The sequence below is a fragment of the Indicator indicator genome, chromosome 7 (assembly GCF_027791375.1).
Source record: "Indicator indicator isolate 239-I01 chromosome 7, UM_Iind_1.1, whole genome shotgun sequence".
In the NCBI taxonomy this organism is placed as follows: Eukaryota; Metazoa; Chordata; class Aves; order Piciformes; family Indicatoridae; genus Indicator; species Indicator indicator.
Genome location: NC_072016.1, coordinates 2,455,674 through 2,476,451, shown reverse-complemented (window position 1 = coordinate 2,476,451; position 20,778 = coordinate 2,455,674). Strand labels below are relative to the sequence as shown.

The following is a 20,778-nucleotide window of genomic DNA, read 5'->3' as shown; positions in this document are numbered from 1 at the left end:
GCAGTTGATGCCTTACATTGACATAGCCAGAAAAGGTTACTAGATAAAAGATGATTAAAATAGTCCTTTCTAGTTGTGGCAGCTACTTCTTTTATGATTAATGAATTAGAGCAGCAGCTTTCCAGGGAGTCTTCTCTGTGAATTCCCCTGTGCTCTCTTGATACTCTGGGTTACAGTTATGTTGGCTGCTGATAAAGAAATTTGTTGGTGGTTGCTTGTAGCTGCAGAGATGTTTGGCCTCTCTCTTTTGCTGGGGATTGAGCAGAGAAGCAATGGTAACTCTGGGGTTTCTTCCCCATGTCCTGGGCAATATTTGATTGCCAGAGAAGATGACAACAACTCTTTACAACTTCTGTAAATTGCACTGGCTGCTTGCAAGGTGCTGTTCAGTCAGGTGGTGGTGCTCAGACCATCACAGGTTAAACTGAGCTTACTGTGAAACCTTGGATAATGTCAAACCAACTTTTTTCCACTTGTTACTAGATCACTGCAAAGCAGAAAACTATGATTCACCAGGACTTGGTTTATATATTTTCTCAATGGGAAAGGGCAATCATGTACCTTTTAAAGCCCTGCCTTGCAGTTGTGCAGAATGGGGATTGATTTTCTGTACCAGAGATTTAGTTGTTATGCCAGACTAGAGTAGGATTTTTAGGGAGAACTGGAATGAGTCCTGCTCATCAAATGGCTTGGGGTGATGAGTTATGGCCACCTTGCAAACCAAATGAGAAACCCTGCCAGAGCTCTGCTGGAGGAGCAGGTGAGGGCACAATGGTTACCCAGTAGGTTTGGCCTGCTTGGGAATGTCCTTAAGCTCTACTTTTGAATTTGATCTTGGAAGTCTAAAAATTAGAGCATGAAGTCCTATGCTTAGTAGCTGTTTTCATGGTGAAAGGAAATGAACCAAAGCTGCTCTTGCATTTGGTAGGCATAAGGGAAATTGGAAAGGATTTTAGTGCCCTGAAAGCAGGGATCTTTGCCAGTTGGCTTGGGCAAGTCCTGACTTCAGTCATAATGTGATCTCTTAGTTCAGATTTTAAAGTTTTGTTGCTTTATCAGTGTAAACTGAGTGACTTTTATGGTACACTTTTGGCTTTATGAGGTAAATAGAGTTTTGGTAATAGCTGATAATGTTCCAGAACATCCTGAGTGCATACACTAACTGGTTTGAACCTCTTAAGAATATCTCTAGTGACATTTTTTTTTTTTTTTTTTTTTTTGCAGATGATTCTGCAGATGTGGGTGAAGAGGACAGCTTCTTGGGTCAGGCTTCTGCCAGCCCCAATCCACCACAGACTTTCAACTATTTCTCTCAAGTACCCAGTAGCAGTGATCCATTTGGAAGTATCGGGCAGCCACCTTTGACAACTGCCCCCCCCCTTGGAGCACCAACCTTCTCCAGGCCTCCAACTTCGCTGCCGCTTGTGTCTGGGGCCCAGGATGGGCAAAATGCCTTCTCACCACACGTTCCCAAGTCGCAGTCCTCTTATGGTGCTCCACCTGCTTCACAGGGGGGAGTCACAGCTTATCAGACTCCTCAGCAGAGCTGTCCCCCACCTGCCAATGTGTCTGCTCTCCCCCATGGAACCTCTCCTCAGGGCTATAACCCTTACCGGCACACCACCCTGAGCAGCAGAGCCAACCCGTACCTTACTCCACCGCAGCTGCAGCAGAGTCATGCTCCTGCTCACCAGCCGTCCTCTGTGCCACCTGTCCAGATGTATCAGACACCCCCAGGACCACTGACAGAGGTATATAAATCATTCCTGATGGCTTGGTACCAGAACAAACAAATTTTCCTCTTTGAATTGCATATTTTATCTTCTGAAGGTTTTACTTTTCCTAAAAGAACAAACAAACAAAAATCCCAAACCAAACAAAACACAAAGCAAACAACAACACAAAAAAAAAACAAACCCAAGCAAACAAAAACCCCCAAACCAGACCAAACCAAAAGAACAAAAACCCCATGTGATGGTTTGAAACTGTCTCTTTAATTTTTCTTTGCAAAGAGACAGTTTCAAAACATCATGACCCACAAACAAACAAACCAACCCAAGCAAGCAAACAAAAAACACTCAGAAAAAGCCTTGAATAATTCTTGATAGCAAAATCTCTTCTACTAGAACTAGCCTGGAACTGCTGCTTTAGAAAAGCTTTCTCATCTTTGAAGCGAGTTGTAGTCTGAAGCTGTAGCTGTGTGAGCCTCTGGGGTGAGGAACAAAGCCATGCTGTGAAGTTCTGTTGCTCTTCTCTGCCACTGAACTTGCTGCCATTTCAGCTGTGCTGCTGCATTATTTCTCCCTCTGCTTGAAATCAGGTCATTCACCTTTTTGCAAGATATGGACTGAAAATCTCTTTTCAAGCTGTTTTGCTGGTCAAGGCAGCACTTGAAACTAGGATCTAAGTCATGCAAATTATCAGTAAATCCTTTGAAATACACAGGTTGAGAATTTTGTATGACAGAAAGCATTAGCCACTGTTTATTCTTTTTCACCTTCACAAAAATAGAATGTTAGAACCCCATGAACTTGTTCAGTAATAACTTGAAAAGTTTTCTTTGAAAACAACAATTTTTTTTCTAATTTTGCCTGAATTGTTGCTGTTTTGACTAAAAAATAGAAACACATAAAGATTAAAAGAACCTGAAGATTAAAGAATTTCAGAAGTCATTTGCAGGATTTCCTGTACTATACAATGAATTTTTTTTTTTCTTTAACAACCAAAGCCGTTGCTACTGCTGACATCACTTGCTTCTAGTTATACTGACTGGGCTCTGTGTACAGTGTATATGGACTCAGCTTTATGGAGGCTGTTGTCCCTTTCAAAATCAGTTCTTGCATCACTGAGGCTACATTCAAGACTGAAATCTGCCTGTCCTGATCACTTTGCAGAAAGAGAGCTCCTGCTGAAATGGCCAGTTGTTAAAATTGACACTCCTAATGCAAACATATAATTAGGTATAAAGGAATCATAAGAACATTGATTGTTTATTTATTTATTTAGTTTCATTTTCATGTCAAATTCTGTGGCTGTAAGAAATAAGCTCAGCCTGAGTTTTGAAAATTTAAGAGAATATTTTAAATCTTACTGGTTTTATGTAATCAAGGTATTAGATCCATAACAGTTATTTTTTCTGGGGCTGAAATTCACATCCTTCCTCAATTTGGAACAGTGTAAATTGACAAAAACCTGATAAAGGAGACAACTTGTCTGTAATGTTTTTAGAATGGAAAAGAATGTTCCTGGGAGGGAGGAAAAAAGTGTTTGAAATAAAGGCTCAGAGTGTTCTTCACAGCCAAGTGCAGATGAGTTGTGTAAGAATTGTGTGATACTGAGGTGCTGAGCCCATGGGTATTTTCAGTTTCCACAGGCTCAGTCACAGCTCCGAGCTCCCAGGCCAGCAGGTCCACTGGTCCAGGCACCTCCTGTTTTGCTGCAGAACCAATATGAGCCTGTTCAGCCACACTGGTTCTACTGTAAGGAGGTGGAGGACAAGCAGATATGGCTGCCCTTCAGCCTTCTGGATTCTGCAAAGCTAGAGGAAGTTTATAATTCCGGTAAGTCATGGCCTACTCAAAGGTGAACGGCAGCTGTAGAAGGAAGATATTAGAGTAATGCCACTGGTGTGTGGGAGGGTGATCTTGCAGTAACAGGTAATGTTAATACATATCTTGAATATGTATTTTTGTAGAATCATAGAATTGGCTTGGTTGGAAAAGGCCTCTAAGATCATCAAGTCTGTCAGCCTAACACTACCATAGCCATTAAGCCATATCCCAAAGTGCCATGTCCACAGGTTTCTTGAACACCTCCAGGGATGGTGACTCCATCACCTCCCTGGGCAGCCTGACCACTCTTTCAGTAAAGAAGTGTTTTCTAATATCAAGTCTGAAACCTCCCCTGGCACAGTTCCAGGCCATTTCCTCTTGTCCTATCACCTGATTCTAAAGAGAAGAGATTGAACCCTCACCTCACTACAACCTACTTTTAGGTAGCTGTAGTAATGTTTTGCCACTTACATTATCTGTTGCTTGATGCTAACAGTGCTACATCCCTAGTGGATGTCTCATTTTCATGTAGAATTTCTGGTTATCTGTGCTTTGGCTTGTATTTTTGTGTAACTCTGTCAGCTCTGGAATAAGCATTCATGTCTGGGAGTTGTTGAAAGCTTTTTTGTTGTTTACAGAACATACAGAAGTGTTTCAGGAGCACAGGATGATTGCCTGATATTACAAAGCTTCTCTTCCACAGTGTATCGATTTTAATGGCCTGAAGTGACTGGGGCTGGGATGAGAGAGGAAAAAAGCTTGTACTTGAGTTGTAACAGTGTGGCTTTTGTGTCATAGTCCAGCCTGACCCCGAGAGCGTGGTTCTGAGCACTGATGGGGGTCGCTATGACGTGTACCTGTATGACAGAGTGAGGAAAGCTGTGTACTGGGAAGAGGAGCCCTCTGAAGTCCGGCGATGCACCTGGTTTTACAAGGGAGACAAGGACAGCCGCTTTGTTCCCTACACTGAGGATTTCAGTGAGAAGCTGGAGGTTAGTGTTACCTTTACATGCACTTCACAAAGAGCTTGGTCCTCATAGAATTATAGAATTGTTAGGGTTGGAAGGGACCTCAAGGGTCATCTAGTTCCAACCCCCCTGCCATGGGCAGGGACACCTCACACTACAGCAGGTTGCCCAAAGCCACATCCAGCCTGGCTGCAAAAACCTCCAGGGATGAGGCTTCCACCACCTCCCTGGGCAACCTGTGCCAGTGTCTCACCACCCTCATGGGGAAGAATTTCTTCCCAACATCCAGTCTGAATCTACCCATTTCTATTTTTGTTCCATTCCCCCCAGTCCTATCACTACCTGACACCCTAAAAAGTCCTTCCCCAGCTTTCTTGTAGCCCCTTTCAGATACTGGAAGGCCACAAGAAGGTCTCCTCAGAGCCTTCTCTTCTCCAGTCTGAATAGCCCCAACACTTTCAGTCTGTCCTCACAGGAGAGAGGAGCTCCACCCTCTGCTCATCCTTGTGGCCCTTCTCTGGGCATGTTTCAGCATGTCCAGATCCTTCTTGTACTAGAGGCTCCAGAACTGGACACAGTGCTCCAGGTGGGGTCTCACCAGAGCAGAGTATAGTTCTTTGTATTTGTATATTTATATCTTAGAAGTACTTCTTTGTGTCTCATTAAAATGATTTCCAGTAAACTTAAGTAAAGCATATCCTGGGGAGTGACTAGAAGTCTGTGTTGCTCATACCTGGGTCCTGCACTGCTGTGATTAAAATCAATTTGTGTAACGCCTCATGTGACACTTCTGAATAAATAATGTTATGTAAGTTATAACCTTAATATTGCAGCTGATGCACAAGGCCAAGGAATAATTGGTCTGAGAAGGCATACTGATTTTGTGTGACTTGTTTGCTGTTTCAGGCAGAATATAAAAGGGCTGTAACTACAAATCAGTGGCATCGGAGACTTGAATTCCCAAATGGGGAGACAATTGTTATGCACAATCCCAAGGTAATAGATTTTGGCAATTGATTCTCACAGAATTTGTTAGGGATAAATCAGCAGGTGAATGGAAGTATGAATTCAGTTCAGTCTTAGCCTTCCTGGAAAGGGACTTGTTGATTAATTTGGATATGTGTGTGTCAAAGATGATAAAGTTTACAGAGCACTGAACTGCTGCTTGCTTCAATGTGCTGTTGCGTGTTTAAAAGACAGTGCTTTCTGAAACCTGAGAAGAATGAGGGTTTGCTTAGTAAATACTTGGACTAAGCCTAACTGGCAGCAAAGAGAAAGGCAGTTTGAATTAGTTTAAGCTCAGACAGTCTGCACTGAATGGAAGGTAATTTAAGCTAAGAGCTTTCATGTGGAGAAGGGCATTAATCTAACTGTAAGTTAATCAGGTAGTGTATCTATGCCAGGAGAAGTTTTCCACTGCACCTATTCCTACGCCATGAGAAAGTACAGCAAAAAACCCCAAACCTCTAAAATTATTTTAAGTGTCTGCTAACAGTGCCATGTGATTAAAACATGGACTTCAGCCTTATTGACCAATACTGTTAAGTGTTCACTTATCACAGATGCAGTAATTAATAAATAAATAAAATAATCCAAGGGCCAGGAAGGATCACAGTTGCTCCTGCTTTAAGCACTTAATGCTGGTTAAGGGGTTTTGTCTAGTAAAATCCTAATCAAGCCCCTTAGACCACTTGGTGGCACAAATAGTTCAGACTATACTGAGTCAGTGTAAGTCTTATAAACAGCCATACTACTGAATTCCTCACTTTCTAGGGTTTCTGGGCTACTCTGAATGTTGTCCTTCCCTGAAAAGCACTGTTTTGTTTTGTTTCCTTGTGTTAGTTATAAATAGGGGCAGTGCTCAGTTTCCTCACATAAGCTGTAATCTGCTAAGGAAGAGTAGATGGTCTATCTGGCAAGGAGGAGCTTGAATAATGCTTGTCTGAGGACTTAAAAGTTGTTCAGAATCACTGAGTAGGTCAGTTCCTTCAACGAGTGCTTGCTTCATTTAGGTCTCCTGTTTGCTTTTCATGCTAGTGAGGATTATCTGTGTTATTTTGGAGTCCAGTTCTAGTGAAGCTCTCTCTGCCACTAGGAATAGCCCTGGGGCTTTCTAAGGGTTGGGGGTTTTTTGTTTGTTTTTTGTCTTTTTGGTTTGGCATATGTGCTAAACCAAAGAAAAGAGTTGAGTCTCAGATGCAAGTAAAAGCAATCAAACAAAAAAATGTGTTAAAGCATGCAAAGCTCTCAGACCGATGATATGAATCATACATTTTTTAAAATGTTTATACTTGGACAATATATTTTTTTCAGGTCATAGTTCAGTTCCAGCCTTCTGCCACACCAGATGAATGGGGCACTAGTTCAGATGGTCAGGCAAGACCACGGGTAGTGAAACGTGGAATTGATGATGACCACGATGAAATTCCTGATGGTATGTGATTACTGTACCTGAGTCTGCAGCTGGAGCAGTCAGTTTGGTTCTGTGCAAAAGCTGGACAGTAGTGGAGTAGCAATGCATTCTTCATGCCTAGAGTGTAAAGATTAAAGTTATTCCTTGAAAGATACGAATTGGCTTTGGCTTTTTTAATCAAAGGAGTCTCGTGGCCTATCTTATGTCCTTAATCATCTTATGTATTAAGCTTTATAAAGCAAGTCTTAAAGTTGCTTGACTCTCAACTTTACCACTGAAGTACATATTGGTGCTATGAGTTTTTTCTTTTCTTTTCCTACAGGAGAAATGTCCCAGATTGACCATCTGGTATTTATGGTTCATGGCATAGGCCCTGTATGCGACTTGAGATTTAGAAGCATTGTTGAATGTGGTATGTTTTTGCTTGTTTAGTGAGCAGTTGTATTCTGAACTGCTGAGATGTGGGTCTCTCTATCTCCTATTCAAATAAGCAGTCTTTTTTAGAAACATGAAGTTCTCTAATGTTAAGAAGTTCAATTTCTGGTAGAATTTTTTTCCCTGATTATTTTCCAGAAGCAGAACTTGTATTTTGTTAGACTTACCCCTTTAACTGTTATTATTAGCCCTCAATATTAGACATGCAGAGTGGCTTGGGGTGTGGGTGTATGTTTGCTTTGTGTGGTTTGTGTGTGTGTGGTGGTGTTTGTGTGTGTGGTGTTTTGTTTGCTTTTTTGAATTTTAAATACACAACTGAGTAAATAAGAAGGTTGTGTCTGATGATGGAGTAAAAATGCATTCATTGTGATATAGCAGCTTGCTAGAAAATCCACTTTAATATTTAAGAAATAGTACTAAATTTATAAAAATATTCATATTAAGAAATAATATTTTCTCAGAGGAGTAATACCTGAAAAGATTTTTCCACTTTGCAATTTCCTTCATTTGTATTCTGGCTATGTCTGATGAAATTGGATGGAAGGGGAGAAAGATTTGTAACAGTGTCTTACCTGAGTACTGCTACTACCAGATTTTCATTTCTCTTCTCTCCAGTTGATGATTTTAGGACAGTTTCTCTGAAGCTGTTGCAGACTCACTTTAAGAAATCTTTAGAGGAACGTAAGGTGAGCAGGGTGGAATTCCTCCCAGTTCACTGGCACAGTTCTCTGCATGGAGATGCAACAGGTGTAGACAGGTGAGTATATGGTTTCATGTTGAGAACTTCATACAAGCTGCAGCTCGAGGGTTTTTGTCAAGTGGATAAGAAGAGAAGTTAATATTCTCTTTAGGCTAGATCAATAGATGCATGACTGGATTATAAAAGAGAATTGCTTTTTTTTGTATTGCCTTTTTTTTTTTTAATTACCAGTACAGGGGAAACTGAAAAGGCATGTGTGGACTATTTTTTTAATTTTAGTACCACTGTGGAGTATTTTTTATTTTAGTATCACTAAGTGGCAGGAGATATATGTGTATACACACACACACACACTTTTTCAGCACTTCATTTTCATGGAAGTGGCTGATGCATTGAAACCTGATGGGTGTGTGGAGATAGTGGTTATAAGTATGAGGTGGTGGCATGGAGATGCATTGTCCAGCAGCAGGTATATACAGTTTAGAGAGGAGAGTTTTCTCTCCTCTACCCTCTTGCAGTCTGATTAAGTCTGACCTCTGGAAATGCCAGTGTCCTCTTTCTGAAGATGGCATTGAGCCTTCCATCCAGTCCTAGAATAATAGAATCATAGAATGGTCTCAGTTGGAAGGGACCTCCAAAGGTCATCCACTCCAACCCCTTCTGCAGTCAGCAGGGGAATATCTCCAGGGCTAGGGCTCCAACCACCTCCCTGGGCAACCTGTTCCACTGTTCCACCAGCCTCATGGTAAAGAACTTGTCCCTAATGTCCAATCTAAACCTCCTCATCTGATCACTGCAGGCCTTTGCAAAGAGTCTCTCTCCAGCCTTCTTGTAGCCCCCTTCAGGTTCTGGAAGGCTGTTAGTAGGTCTCCCCAGAGCCTCCTCTTTGCCAGGCTGAACAACCCCAGATCCTTCAGCCTGTCTGCATAACAGAAGTGCTCCAATCCCTTGATCATTTTCCTGGCCCTGCTGATTTATGATCAGGCAGTTAAGCTAAGATTATTATTATTTTCTTTTTCTTTCTTTTTGAAAAAGGTATCTATATTGGGGCAGCAGTGTTACAGCATTTAAAAATCACTTCTTACTGCTGTTGTTGGACATTTCAAGCTGTTTTCTCTTGCTCAAAGGAAGTAGAAATTGTGAAGGTAGCAACTTGTACCACTTAGAGCACAGGCTGGTGTTCTTCAAACTGTTGTACCTCAGTCAAGCCACTTTGCTTTCCTGGAGCCTTAGTCTTTTATTCATATTTGAACACAGTATTGTCATGAGGAAGGATCTGTATTCTGTTAATGACAGAGATGTTCAAGGCCAGGTTGGACAGGGCCTTGAGTAACCTGGTCTAGTTGAGAGGCATCCCTGCCCATGGCAGGGAGGTTGGATTAGATTATCTCTAAGGTCTCTTCCAGTCTAAGCTATTCTATCATTCTGTGACACCAGGCAATGCTAACTAAGGCAGTCTCAGTTCTGCAGCAATTCCATCATAGCTGTCTTAACTCCAGGCAGGCAGATGGTAATTCCAAACTTCTTCAAAAAGAGACTATTACATTGCCTGTTACTTCAGCTTCACCTTCTGTTTTTATATGCAAGTTCTTTTTCTGTTCAAATGATCTGCTCACAAAACTTCCTTGTTACGGTGTGACATCAGTGGTGGAACAGAGAAGAGATTATTTCAGGCATCCTTTCAGCTTGGAGAGAAAAAAGGAAGCTGTGTCTTTCTTAGCTATGCACCCTCTGCACGAATGTGCAACAAGGCCAGAAGGCTCAGTGTTTATTTTAATTTCTGTAGAGACCACATCTGCAGTATTTACATTGGAAATCACAGGTAGTAGAGTTCAAAGTTAACAGAGTTACTATCTGCATTTCTCCAAAGGCTTTCTAATGATTTTGTGTTGCTAGGAACATAAAGAAGATCACTCTGCCCAGCATCGGTCGCCTGCGCCACTTCACCAACGAAACCCTCCTGGACATCCTGTTTTACAACAGCCCCACATACTGCCAGACGATCGTGGACAAAGTGGGGCTGGAGATGAACCGCTTGTACGCCCTCTTCATGAGCCGCAACCCAGACTTCAAGGGAGGAGTCTCCGTGGCCGGGCACAGCTTAGGTAATCGGCTGATCTGTGGCCAGCTCTGGGCTCCTCCGTTTAAGAAGGACATTGAGATACTTGAACGTATCCAGGGAAGGGCAGCGAAGCTGCTGAGAGGTCTTGAGCACAAGCCCTGTGAGGAGAGGCTGAGGGAGCTGGGGTTGTTTAGCCTGGAGAAGAGGAGGCTCAGGGGAGATCCTACTGCTCTCTACAACTACCTGAAGGGAGGTTGTAGCCAGGTGGGGGTTGGTCTCTTCTCCCAGGCAACCAGCAGCAGAACAAGAGGACACAGTCTCAAGCTGCACCAGGGGAAGCTGAGGCTCGAGGTGAAGAGAAAGTTCTTCACAGAAAGAGAGATTGGCCGTTGGAATGGGCTGCCCAGGGAGGTGGTAGAGTCACCATCCCTGGAGGTGTTCAAAAAAAGATTGGATGTGGAGCCATGGTTTAGTTGTCAGGAGGTGTTAGGTTTTAGGTAATAGGTTGGACTTGATGATCTCTGAGGTCTTTTCCAGCCTGGTTGATTCTGTGATTCTAAGCAACTGATTTGGGATAAACACTAAGGGAAACGCAACCTTCGTTAAGGCTAAGGCTAAAAGTGTCACAGAATCACAGAACATTGAGGGTTGGAAGGGACCTTGAAAGATCATTCAGTCCAACCCCCCTCTCAGAGCAATGTCACCTAGAGCAGATCACACAGGAATGCATCCAGGTGGGTTTGGGATGTCTCCAGAGGAGACTTCACAATCTCTCTGGGCATCCCATTCCAGTGTTTTGTCACCCTTGCAGTTTTCCTTATGTTCACATGGAACCTTCTGTGCTCCAGCTTGTACCCATTGTCCCTTGTCCTATCATTGGGCATCTCTGAGCAGAGCCTGACTCCATCCTGACACTCACCCTTCCCATATTTATAAACATGAATGAGATCACCTCTCAGTCTCCTCCTCTCCAAGCTAAAGAGCCCCAGCTCCCTCAGTCTCCCTTTGTAAGGAAGATGTTCCACTCCTTTCATCATCTTTGTGGCTCTGCACTGGACTCTTTCAAGCAGTTCCCTGAGGTCCTTCTTGAACTGAGGGTCCCAGAACTGGATGCAGTATTTCAGATGTGGCCTTGCCAGGGCAGAGTAGAGAGGGAGGAGAACATCTCTTGACCTACTAACCCCTTGATAGGGCATGGTTGTTTCTCAGAATATGGGTGGCTAAAAGTCAAGCACCTCTCAAGAGCTAAATTTATAAAGCTTTGAGAGGAGGTTAGTAAATCATGGATGCCTGCATGTCTCCCCTGCTTCTCCCTCTGCCTTTTCCCTTTGTTTTCCTTCATAGAATGTTTTGAGTTGGAAGGTTCCTTAAAGATCATGTAGTTCCAACCCCCCTGCCATGGGCAGGGACACCTTCCACCAGACCAAGTTGCTCAAAGCCTCATCCAGCCTGCTCTTGAACACTTCCAGGGATGAGGCATCCACAGCTTCTCTGGGAAACCCATTCCAGTGTCTCACCACCCTCATAGTAAAGAACTTCTTCTTAATGTCTCATCTAAATCTGCCCTGATGTAGTTTAAAACCATTGCCCCTTGTCCTATTACAACAAGCCCTTCTAAAAAGCCCCTCTCCAGTTTTCCTGTAGGCCCCTTTCAGGTAGTGGAAGACTTTGTCTTCTGAGTTTGAAGGTTGACAAGCTATCTGGTGTCATGTTAGGCAAGTAACTTCTGTGTCTCAGAACCCTCACTTAGTAAAAGTAAGGTAAGTTTTTTGGAACGTAAGTATAACAACATATAACATACTAGTTTGGGCTGAAACTTTCCAGTTTGGCAAGAAAAGATGGTTGAGGTAAAATAATTTAATCATGGCGACTACATAAAGCATGAATTAGTTAGAAAAAAAAAGAAAAAAAAAGGGTTTACTTTCTGCTGAGAATGATCATGTTCAAGTTTACATGTGGGCATTGTGCTTTTAATCCTGTCATTGTTTTTGATCAATCTTTATGTTGCTATCACTATTGCATAGAAAACTTGCTTGGGATTTAGGGAAAGGAAAATCTGACTTTTTTTTTCCAAGGCAACTTTAATTCCTGTTTCCAGGTTCCTTAATTCTGTTTGACATATTGTCTAACCAGAAGGATTTGGCTTCATCAGTAAATACTGGACCGTTCTCTGGTGTCAATGGGACTGTGAAGGATGTGGCTGTTCATGATAAGCAGGTAATTTGCAAACTTGTCTTTCCAGGAAATAGATCTTGTATTTTCAATGACTCTTTCTTTCAGAACTTATTAGCTGAAACATGCTTGTGGGTGAATTAACCAGGTTGGAAAAGACCTTCAAGATCAAGTCCAACTTATCACCCAACACCATCTAATCAACTAAACCATGACACTAAGTGCCTCATCCAGTCTGATTTTAAACACTTCCAGGGACAGTGACTCTACCACCTCCCTGGGCAGCCCATTCCAAGGGCCAATCTCTGGGAAGAATTTCTTCCAACGTCCAGCCTAAACCTCCCTTGGCACAGCTTGAGACTGTGTCCTCTCCTCTGTCACTGGTTGCCTGGGAGAAGAGGCCAACCCCCACCTGGCTACAACCTCCCTTCAGGCAGTTGTAGACTGTCCTAAAAATTTTGTCAACTCTTAGGACAAATTGTGAACTTCCAAGTAGGACAATAATGGGATTTGATTACAGACATCAGCTTGGACCCTTGTGAACACATAAATTGGTCTTAACAGTATCTGAACAGTGGGGGAGAAGTGTAAGAGGGAAGGAATCGATCTGTGTTCAGACTACAAACTGTGGCCAGTTGTTTGATGATTAAAAGGAAATGGTTTTGAGTGTTAGGAAGCCTTTTGAGTGTCAGGAAGCCTTTTGCCTTTCTTAGTAATTTTTAGATAGATGTTTTGCTGGTCTGTTACTATCAGTGGAAAACTTGTACCTTGCTTTACTGAAAATGGGCAGAAATGGATAAAGTTTACATAATAATGTTTTCAAGAGAAAGTCATTAAACTGGGTTTTACTTTTCGATGTGCTTCTCTTTCTGTGCTGTTTTGTTAAGATGACTGAAGACACCAGTTCCTTGGGCTCCTCAATTACTACTTCTGGTGATGACCTTTGTGAGCCTGAAGTAGATGATGATGTTCCTGCTTTGCAGAAGACTCTGGAAATGCTTAGTTTGTCAGAGTATGCAAGCATATTTGAGAAGGAGCGAATTGACATGGAGTCTCTGGTACAGTAGGATTCACTTGACTTATGGGGATTGCCCTGGGTATGGAGATTTATGTTTGGGGTTTGGTTTTGTTTCTTGATGAGTGTAGTGTTCCATGAGGCTTGAAAGCAGTTGCAAAAGTAGGATAATTAATGCAGGTCATGAAGATTAAATGTTATGAGACTCTTTCTCTTTCTTGGTGCAGTGTATTTTCTCCTTAGCTGTGTTAAGGCACTTTGTGTCATGTCTTTTGAATGTTTTAAATGTCTATAGCTTTAGAAAATGCCTTGCCTGATTCCTAAATCATTGCCAATAACAAATTATCTATGTTAGTAGCAAAGTTATAAAGTGTGCTTTGATGTGCCTGGTTTGTTGTTGGATTTTTATTTTTTTAAATACTTTTTTTCCTTAGCTCATGTGTACAGTGGATGACCTGAAGGAAATGGGGATACCTCTTGGACCAAGGAAGAAAATAGTTAATTTTGTAAAAGACAGAGCAGCCAAGCAGGTAAATAGAGTTTTCAGAAAGAAAGTATTGTTAATCAAGTGCAACTGACTTCCTTGCTGTGGAGTCACTTCTGTTCTTTATGCTGGTTAACAGTGAGGATATATTAAAGGAATTTTGTCAACTGTGAAATGAACTTTGTTGTTCTGATTTTGAAACTTCTCTGAAAAGGAACAGAAGAAAACAGCAGAAAAGAAAGCAGTGCTGGCTGCCACGCTCCAGACTCAAGAAGATGCCCAGAAAGCAAAAGAGACAGTTAGTCCTGTCTCCCCATCAGAGTCTGGTCAGCTGCATCCAAAGAGGAAGCTTCCAGTTGGTGCCTCTGTTGCTTCTGTGAGCATTGACTATGACTATTTTGAAATGGGAACTGGCCAGGTGAGACTACATTCATTGAAATGATTCATTTGGACCAATGCTGTCCTTTGGCTTGGCTTTGGGTTTTTTAATGTTGATGACTTTGTGCTGTTTCCCTTCATTTTTGTACAAAGGTTGTGCTAACTTAGATCACAAAGGAGGGCTGGGAGAGGGGTTTAGATACAGTGAAAAGCAAAACTTACTATATCAAGGGTGCTACCACAATTCATTTTTTATTTTCCACAGTTCTGTTCCAGAAGGAGAATGAACCATAATGAATGGTTCTGTGGCTTTACAGTTGACATAGTAGACTAAATTGATCATAGAATTGTCAGGATTAGAAGGGACCTCAAGGATCAGCCAGTTCCAACCCCCCTGCCATGGGCAGGGACACCTCACTCTAGATCAGGTTGCTCAGAGCCACATCCAGCCTGGCCTTAAAAAACCTCCAGAGATGAGGCTTCTACCACCTCCCTGGACAACCTGTTCCAGTGTCTCTCCACCCTCATGGTGAAGAGCTTCTTCCTGACATCCAATCTGAATCTCCCCACTTCTAGTTTTGCTCCATTCCCCCCAGTCCTATCACTACTTGACACCCTTAGAAGTCTCTCCCCAGCTTTCCTGTAGGCCCCCTTCAGATACTGGAAGATCCATTTATGCTGTTCTGTTTAAGATTTTCCTCAAACTGAACTTAAGCCCCAAACTTTGAAAACTTCCTGATTTAAATATTGTTTATTTCTTTTTTTACTTTTGATTTTTTTAATTGAAAACATTTTAGTATTATGGTATTAATATGTGCTATGGCATTCATATTGAAGAAGGCCATGCAGCTGAAACTTCCTGGAAGTACTGTGAGAATGTGATTGATTTCATACACAACTTGTTTTTCCTTCCTATCTAAGCATTGTATGAATTAGCTGGCAGTTCTGAGTTTATACATCTGATTTCTCTCTGGCAGGTTTCTGTCATTTACAGTGCACTGGACTTTGAACCAGATATTTTCTTTGCTCTTGGTTCTCCTATCGGTGTGTTCCTTACTGTGAGGGGTGTGGAGAAGATTGATGAAAACTACAGGCTTCCAACTTGCAAGGGATTCTTCAATATCTATCATCCAGTGAGTAAGCACTGCTTTGGAGAGCTGATGTTAGTGGATGGAGATAGCAGCAAAGCAGAGTACTAAGTTTTAACCTCTGAGCAGTACACCTCCTCTTCCCTTACATACATTTCCCAAACCACTCTGTTTAAAAACTGGCTCAGCTGAAATGCATGTTCCATGTATTTGTGGTCTTTACTGCAAAAGTGAAGTAGAGCTGGCTATAGGTTCCATAATAATCATTCTGGCTATGAGTTGGCTTGATAATAATTTGCCCTGTTCATTTTCAGAGCTTGAAGAACTCTTTTTGCCATCATTAATTTCAAGCCACGCTTGTAGATTTTGGTAAAGTGTTTGCATTTGAGCCTTTTGCAGGGTTTTTCTGAGATTCCAGTGTGGCTTCTGGGAGGTTTAGAAATCCTGGGAAGTTTTGCAGTGCATGCAATATGTTTATCCTCTTCTGTTCCATCTTGGTTAATAACAGTTAAACAGTGACATGTTGGTAGGGCTCATCAGAGTGCAACAAAATTCTGCTGCTCTTTCACTGTTGTGCTTCTCCTTTGGAATCTCTGTAGGAGAGCCAGACCTAAGTAGTTAATGAACCTGCTTAATCTGATTTTCTATAAACTGAAATAGAACATAATTGAAAAATGGTTCTGTATGTACCATAAATAGGGATTTTTTTTTCCAATGGAATGTGATAAATCAAATAATTGCTAAGTTAACTAAATGCCAGTATGTTTTTATTTCTTAACAGCTTGATCCAGTAGCTTACAGGTTAGAACCAATGATCATCAAAGACATGGATTTAAAACCAGTTCTCATTCCACATCATAAAGGCAGAAAAAGACTTCATCTGGGTAAAAAAAAAAAAAAAGTTACTTTATATATGGTCATTATTCCTAATTTACTTATTTGATGCATTAGAATATTGTAAAATTTCAAGAGGCTAATGAATGTTCCCAGATATCTGACTTCATCTGTTCCTAAACATCAGAGGGAATTCCTCCCAGCCCCATAATTGTATTCAGATGTAATAATCAATCATAGTTCCTCCAGTCTTGAGCTTCTGATTACCAAAATTCCATTTAAAAATTGCTGTACATCACTTCTTCAGCTTAGTTTTTAAGATGATGTGCAGCAGAACCTAAATTTACTTGTTTCTTTTCTCTTGTCCTTAATGAGCACCAGTTCAGTCTTGGAAACACTGAGGAAAAAGGTGGTTCCATAGCCATTGGTGGGCAGGGACTGGGTTTTTTTTGCTCATTGCTACACATCAAATCAAGGTGCTATAGTTAAAGTTTGCATACCTAATAAAAAAAGTCAGTTTTGCTGTGTAATGACAGTATTACTGTTGTGCAAGTTCACAGAGCCCTTCTGAAAGCCTGTTTTCAGGCACCTGGATGGAGAAATTCTGCAGCATCTACACTTTAGAATGGTACATTAGAGTGAGGCTGCTTCCCTAGACTAGACAAGGTACTTGTTAAGATATGTTTCAGGTTTAAAAGTCTCAAAAAGTGTGTATAGTAAAGGAGACAATTCTTGTCTTTTGCCCTATTTTTTTAATTTGATGTAGACAAATGTTCCATGGAATAGTTTTGAGCCCTGACCTAATAAACCCATGTGGTTTTAACCAGGTATTGTGAAGAGTTCTCCTTCATTCAGAGTTTCCCACCAGTATGGAATGGCAGTTTGGTTACTGGTGACACAGTTAGTGAACTGTAACAGAATTCCAGGATAGAGTTGTCTGGGAGTGCTTCTCCAGATTCACTACTACTGCAGGAGACATTCACAGCTCATCTACTCTCTTCTGCAGTGCTGGAGTTTGAAACTAGCTTCTCTCTTCTTGTCCTTTAGTGTAGGATGTTAGGAGTGATCGTAGGTGGTGGTGGGATTGGCTGGTAGCTCTTTTTGTGGACCCTTCTGGATTTAGAGGCTGCTGGAATGTTTCCTGTGCTAGTAGGTTTTAACTCATTGACCCATTCAATGAGAAAACTATTGTGTGTTCCATTCCTTTTGAATGGAAAGAAAAGCAGGAAACACACATTCATGACAGAGCAGGCCCATTTCTCCTAACAAGTGGGATCTTTGTTGCACAGTGTTTCATCATTCTGGATTTAGTTTGTAACTTAAATCCTTCTATTGGAGTGATTTTTTTTATTTCTTTTTCTCAAGAGTTGAAAGACTCTCTGTCTCGTATGGGATCTGATCTGAAACAGGGTTTTATTAGCTCTTTGAAGAGTGCATGGCAGACCCTTAATGAATTTGCACGTGCTCATACATCTTCAACCCAGCTCCAAGCAGAACTGGAGAAAGTGGCTAACCAAATCAAAGAGGAAGAAGAAAAGCAAGTGATAGAAGGTGCGTGGACACATTATTGGATTGGTTATAACTTAATGCTCTCAAATTAGTAGAAATTTGTTTGTGCTAGTGAGTGCTTGCTATTGATTTTTCCAGACCCTGTTCAGGAGGCCTCTATGCTAGACACCAGGTGCCTGCCAAAGCTGCTTTATCACTCTCCCTTTTCAGCTGGACAGAGGAGAGAAAAAAAAAATGAAAGGCTCGTGGGTCAAGATAAGGGTAGGGAGATCACTCACCCATTGCCATCAAAGGCAAAAGAGACTCAACCTGGGGAAAGTAGTTAATTTAAATTGCTAGCAATCAAATCAGTGCAGGGTAAAGAGAAATAAACCCAAGTCTTTAAAACACCTTCCCTCCACCCCTCCCTTCTTCCTAGGCTTAACTTTGCTCCTGAATTCTCCACTTCCTCTCCCACAGTGGCACAGTGCTCTAGGGTGGGCTTCCCACAGCATCACATCCAGCTGGTCCAGTGTCGGGTCCTCCATGGGCTGCAGATGGGTATCTTTTACACCATTAACCTCCAGGGGCTGCAGGGGGACAACCTGCCTCAGTGTGTTCTTTACCATGAGTTGCAGGGGCATCTGCTCTGGTGCCTGGAGCATCTCCTCTCCCTTGTTCACTGACCTTGGTGTCTGCAGAGTTTTTTCTTTCACATCTTCTCATGCCTTTGTCTATCAGCTGTTAGTATTGCACAGCAACTTTTTTCCCTTCATCAGTCTGTTATCCCAGAGGCACTGCCACTGTTGCTGATGGCCAGTGGCAGGTCCATCTTGAAGCTAGCTGGTCTTGGCTCCATTAGATATGGGGAAAGCTTCTAGCAGCTTCTCACAGGAGCCACCCCTGTAGCCCTTCCACTATCAAAACCCTGTCATGCAAGCCCATTACAGAAGTATTAATAAATGTAAGATCTACTGCTGGATTGGAGTTTTTTTGGTCTTTTGCAAAAGAAAAAGTTAACAGCCATTAGTGAAGTATTTTAGGCTTGACTTTCAACTTCCTGTTGGTAGGACAGGTTTCTAAATCAGTTGTGTTTTCTTTCCTCTCAGGGAATGTTAATATAAAGAAATATTGGTGAGATTTATTCTCTTCAGTAGTGTTCTACTGAGTTGGTGAGATGAACTAAGAAGCTTTTAAGTATGTTCACTAAAGGAAAAAGATGCTGTTGAGGAAAATAAACTGAAGTCAGATATAAATATTACTGCAAGGGCAGGCTTCCCAGTGGTGAATTATCTGTCAGTGGTAGTAATGCTGGCTTTGTCTATACTTACAAAGACAAACCATTCCTCCTAGTTTGAGTTGAGGGTAGTGATTGACTCTTTGCAAGAGGGATGTAAAAATATGTTATTTGGGGTTATTTGCTTGTGGAATGAGTGAATCTGTGTATAAACACTGTGGTTTGGTTTTTGAACTTGCTCAGCTACTCCTTTCCGTGAGCTGTTCTTCAAACAAACTCTGTCTAAACTGTTATGGAAGTACTAAGGCAATGGTTCCAGGAAACTTTCTGAATTATGCAGTGGAGTGCTTGTCAGTTGAGGCTGTTACTGTTGTCTTACTGCAAGCACATGGAGCTTACAGCAGGGAAAATGGGTGATGCTTCATGATCAGAGTCAAGCAGGCTGTGGCTTGAAAATAATTTTGATCTTTAAACCCTAATTTTAGCTGAAAAGATCACTGAAAGTCCAGAGCCTCCAAAAGATGAAGATGTTTTGGTGAAGGTTGGAATGCTCAATGGAGGACGGCGCATTGATTATGTTCTACAAGAGAAACCAATAGAAAGCTTCAACGAGTACCTTTTTGCTTTGCAGAGTCATTTGTGCTACTGGTAAGAGGACATATTTTGTGTTTCTGTCAGTTTCTGATGTAGCTGTGTATCTTTCTATGTTGGTAATGACATGCCTACTGTTTCTCTTACTCCTGTTGTCTGCTTTTAGGTGTGTTGGCATCCCCTGTGACCAATACAATAATAGCTAGAATTGTATTTCCTGTCTTGAGCATTTTATGCTCAAGAAAACTCAGGTGCTCTCTGTCAAAAATCATGTCCTAGGGTTTCACTTCAAGTACATTTTGACCAAAATAACTGAATTGATACACCCAGATCTATTTTTCAGGCTACTGCTGGTTTGACCAACCAGTTATAAAGGTACCAGAGCAGGAATTGTTGCAGTGGTTGCTGTGTGTGCATATGACCTGAGACCTGAGTTTTCAGAGTCTTTGTAGTCTTTGAATTGTTTGAAATTGTAGAGTTGGATATGAGATCCTCATCACTTAATTCTGAAATGGCCTGTTGATAGGAAAGAGGTCACCTTCCCACACAGGCATATACCATAAAGATAAATGCCTTAGACTCTGGGTGCTCAAGTGCAAGGTAATTGAGATGATTCAAGTGTTCAGGTAAACAGATTGTGTGACTGCCCAGGAATGTCAATTTCAGGGTGTCACACCTAGATGTCACTATTGGCTAATTTAATTTCAAAATACAATCCTGTCTTTGCACAAAGTAAGCAAATCTGCTGGCCTATTTACAATAAAGAGCACTGGCTACCTTTCTTTTGATTTTTGACACTTAAAGCATCCACCTTTAGCTACAGACATTTACAAAACAAGGAGAGCTCTGTGAGCATTTGGACAGCTGTAGTTTTTCAAACAAAACTATTCATGAAGGAATTGTGTTAGACCACAATATGTAAAACATGATTTCCTCATCACATTGGAATGAAATTGCCGGGTGGTGATGCTCTGCTGTCAAAGATAAAAACAACCAAAAAAAAGGCAGAGTGGTTCTGATCAGCCATTTGCAGTGGTCATTTGTACATGCAACAATTTGCAGAACAAGAAGCAGAGTTTGGTGTCAGCACTACAGTACAGCAATGCCTTATCTGGATTTGAATTTACTTTCTTTTCAGTGCTCACATGCTTCAGGTGGAGAAAGATATCATTCTTTTCCAGGAACTGCAATGGCTGTTGAGCTGTTGGATGTGCCCTCAGGAGTTGCTGTCTTTTCATAAAATTAAGCACACTTGAAACTACACAGGATCACAGAATGGTGGGGGTTGGCAGGGGTTTCTGAAGGCCATGTAGTCCAACCCTGTAGAATGGCAGAGCAAAGGATGTGTAAACTGTATTTGGC

The 20,778-nt window shown here is 41.7% G+C and overlaps 1 protein-coding gene across 1 annotated transcript in view; it reads left to right on the top strand.

The window, feature by feature from the left end:
• Positions 1–20,778, top strand: part of SEC23IP (SEC23 interacting protein) — a 47,920-nt gene that overhangs the window by 3,958 nt on the left and 23,184 nt on the right. The window contains exons 2-17 of the mRNA XM_054382310.1: positions 1,225–1,751; positions 3,365–3,560; positions 4,350–4,543; positions 5,426–5,515; positions 6,833–6,953; positions 7,255–7,344; positions 7,983–8,124; positions 9,964–10,172; positions 12,228–12,346; positions 13,189–13,359; positions 13,751–13,846; positions 14,021–14,218; positions 15,156–15,311; positions 16,048–16,150; positions 17,466–17,651; positions 19,311–19,473. Coding sequence (XP_054238285.1) covers positions 1,225–1,751; positions 3,365–3,560; positions 4,350–4,543; positions 5,426–5,515; positions 6,833–6,953; positions 7,255–7,344; positions 7,983–8,124; positions 9,964–10,172; positions 12,228–12,346; positions 13,189–13,359; positions 13,751–13,846; positions 14,021–14,218; positions 15,156–15,311; positions 16,048–16,150; positions 17,466–17,651; positions 19,311–19,473 — 2,761 coding nt within the window. The remainder of the gene's footprint in view (positions 1–1,224; positions 1,752–3,364; positions 3,561–4,349; positions 4,544–5,425; positions 5,516–6,832; positions 6,954–7,254; positions 7,345–7,982; positions 8,125–9,963; positions 10,173–12,227; positions 12,347–13,188; positions 13,360–13,750; positions 13,847–14,020; positions 14,219–15,155; positions 15,312–16,047; positions 16,151–17,465; positions 17,652–19,310; positions 19,474–20,778) is intronic.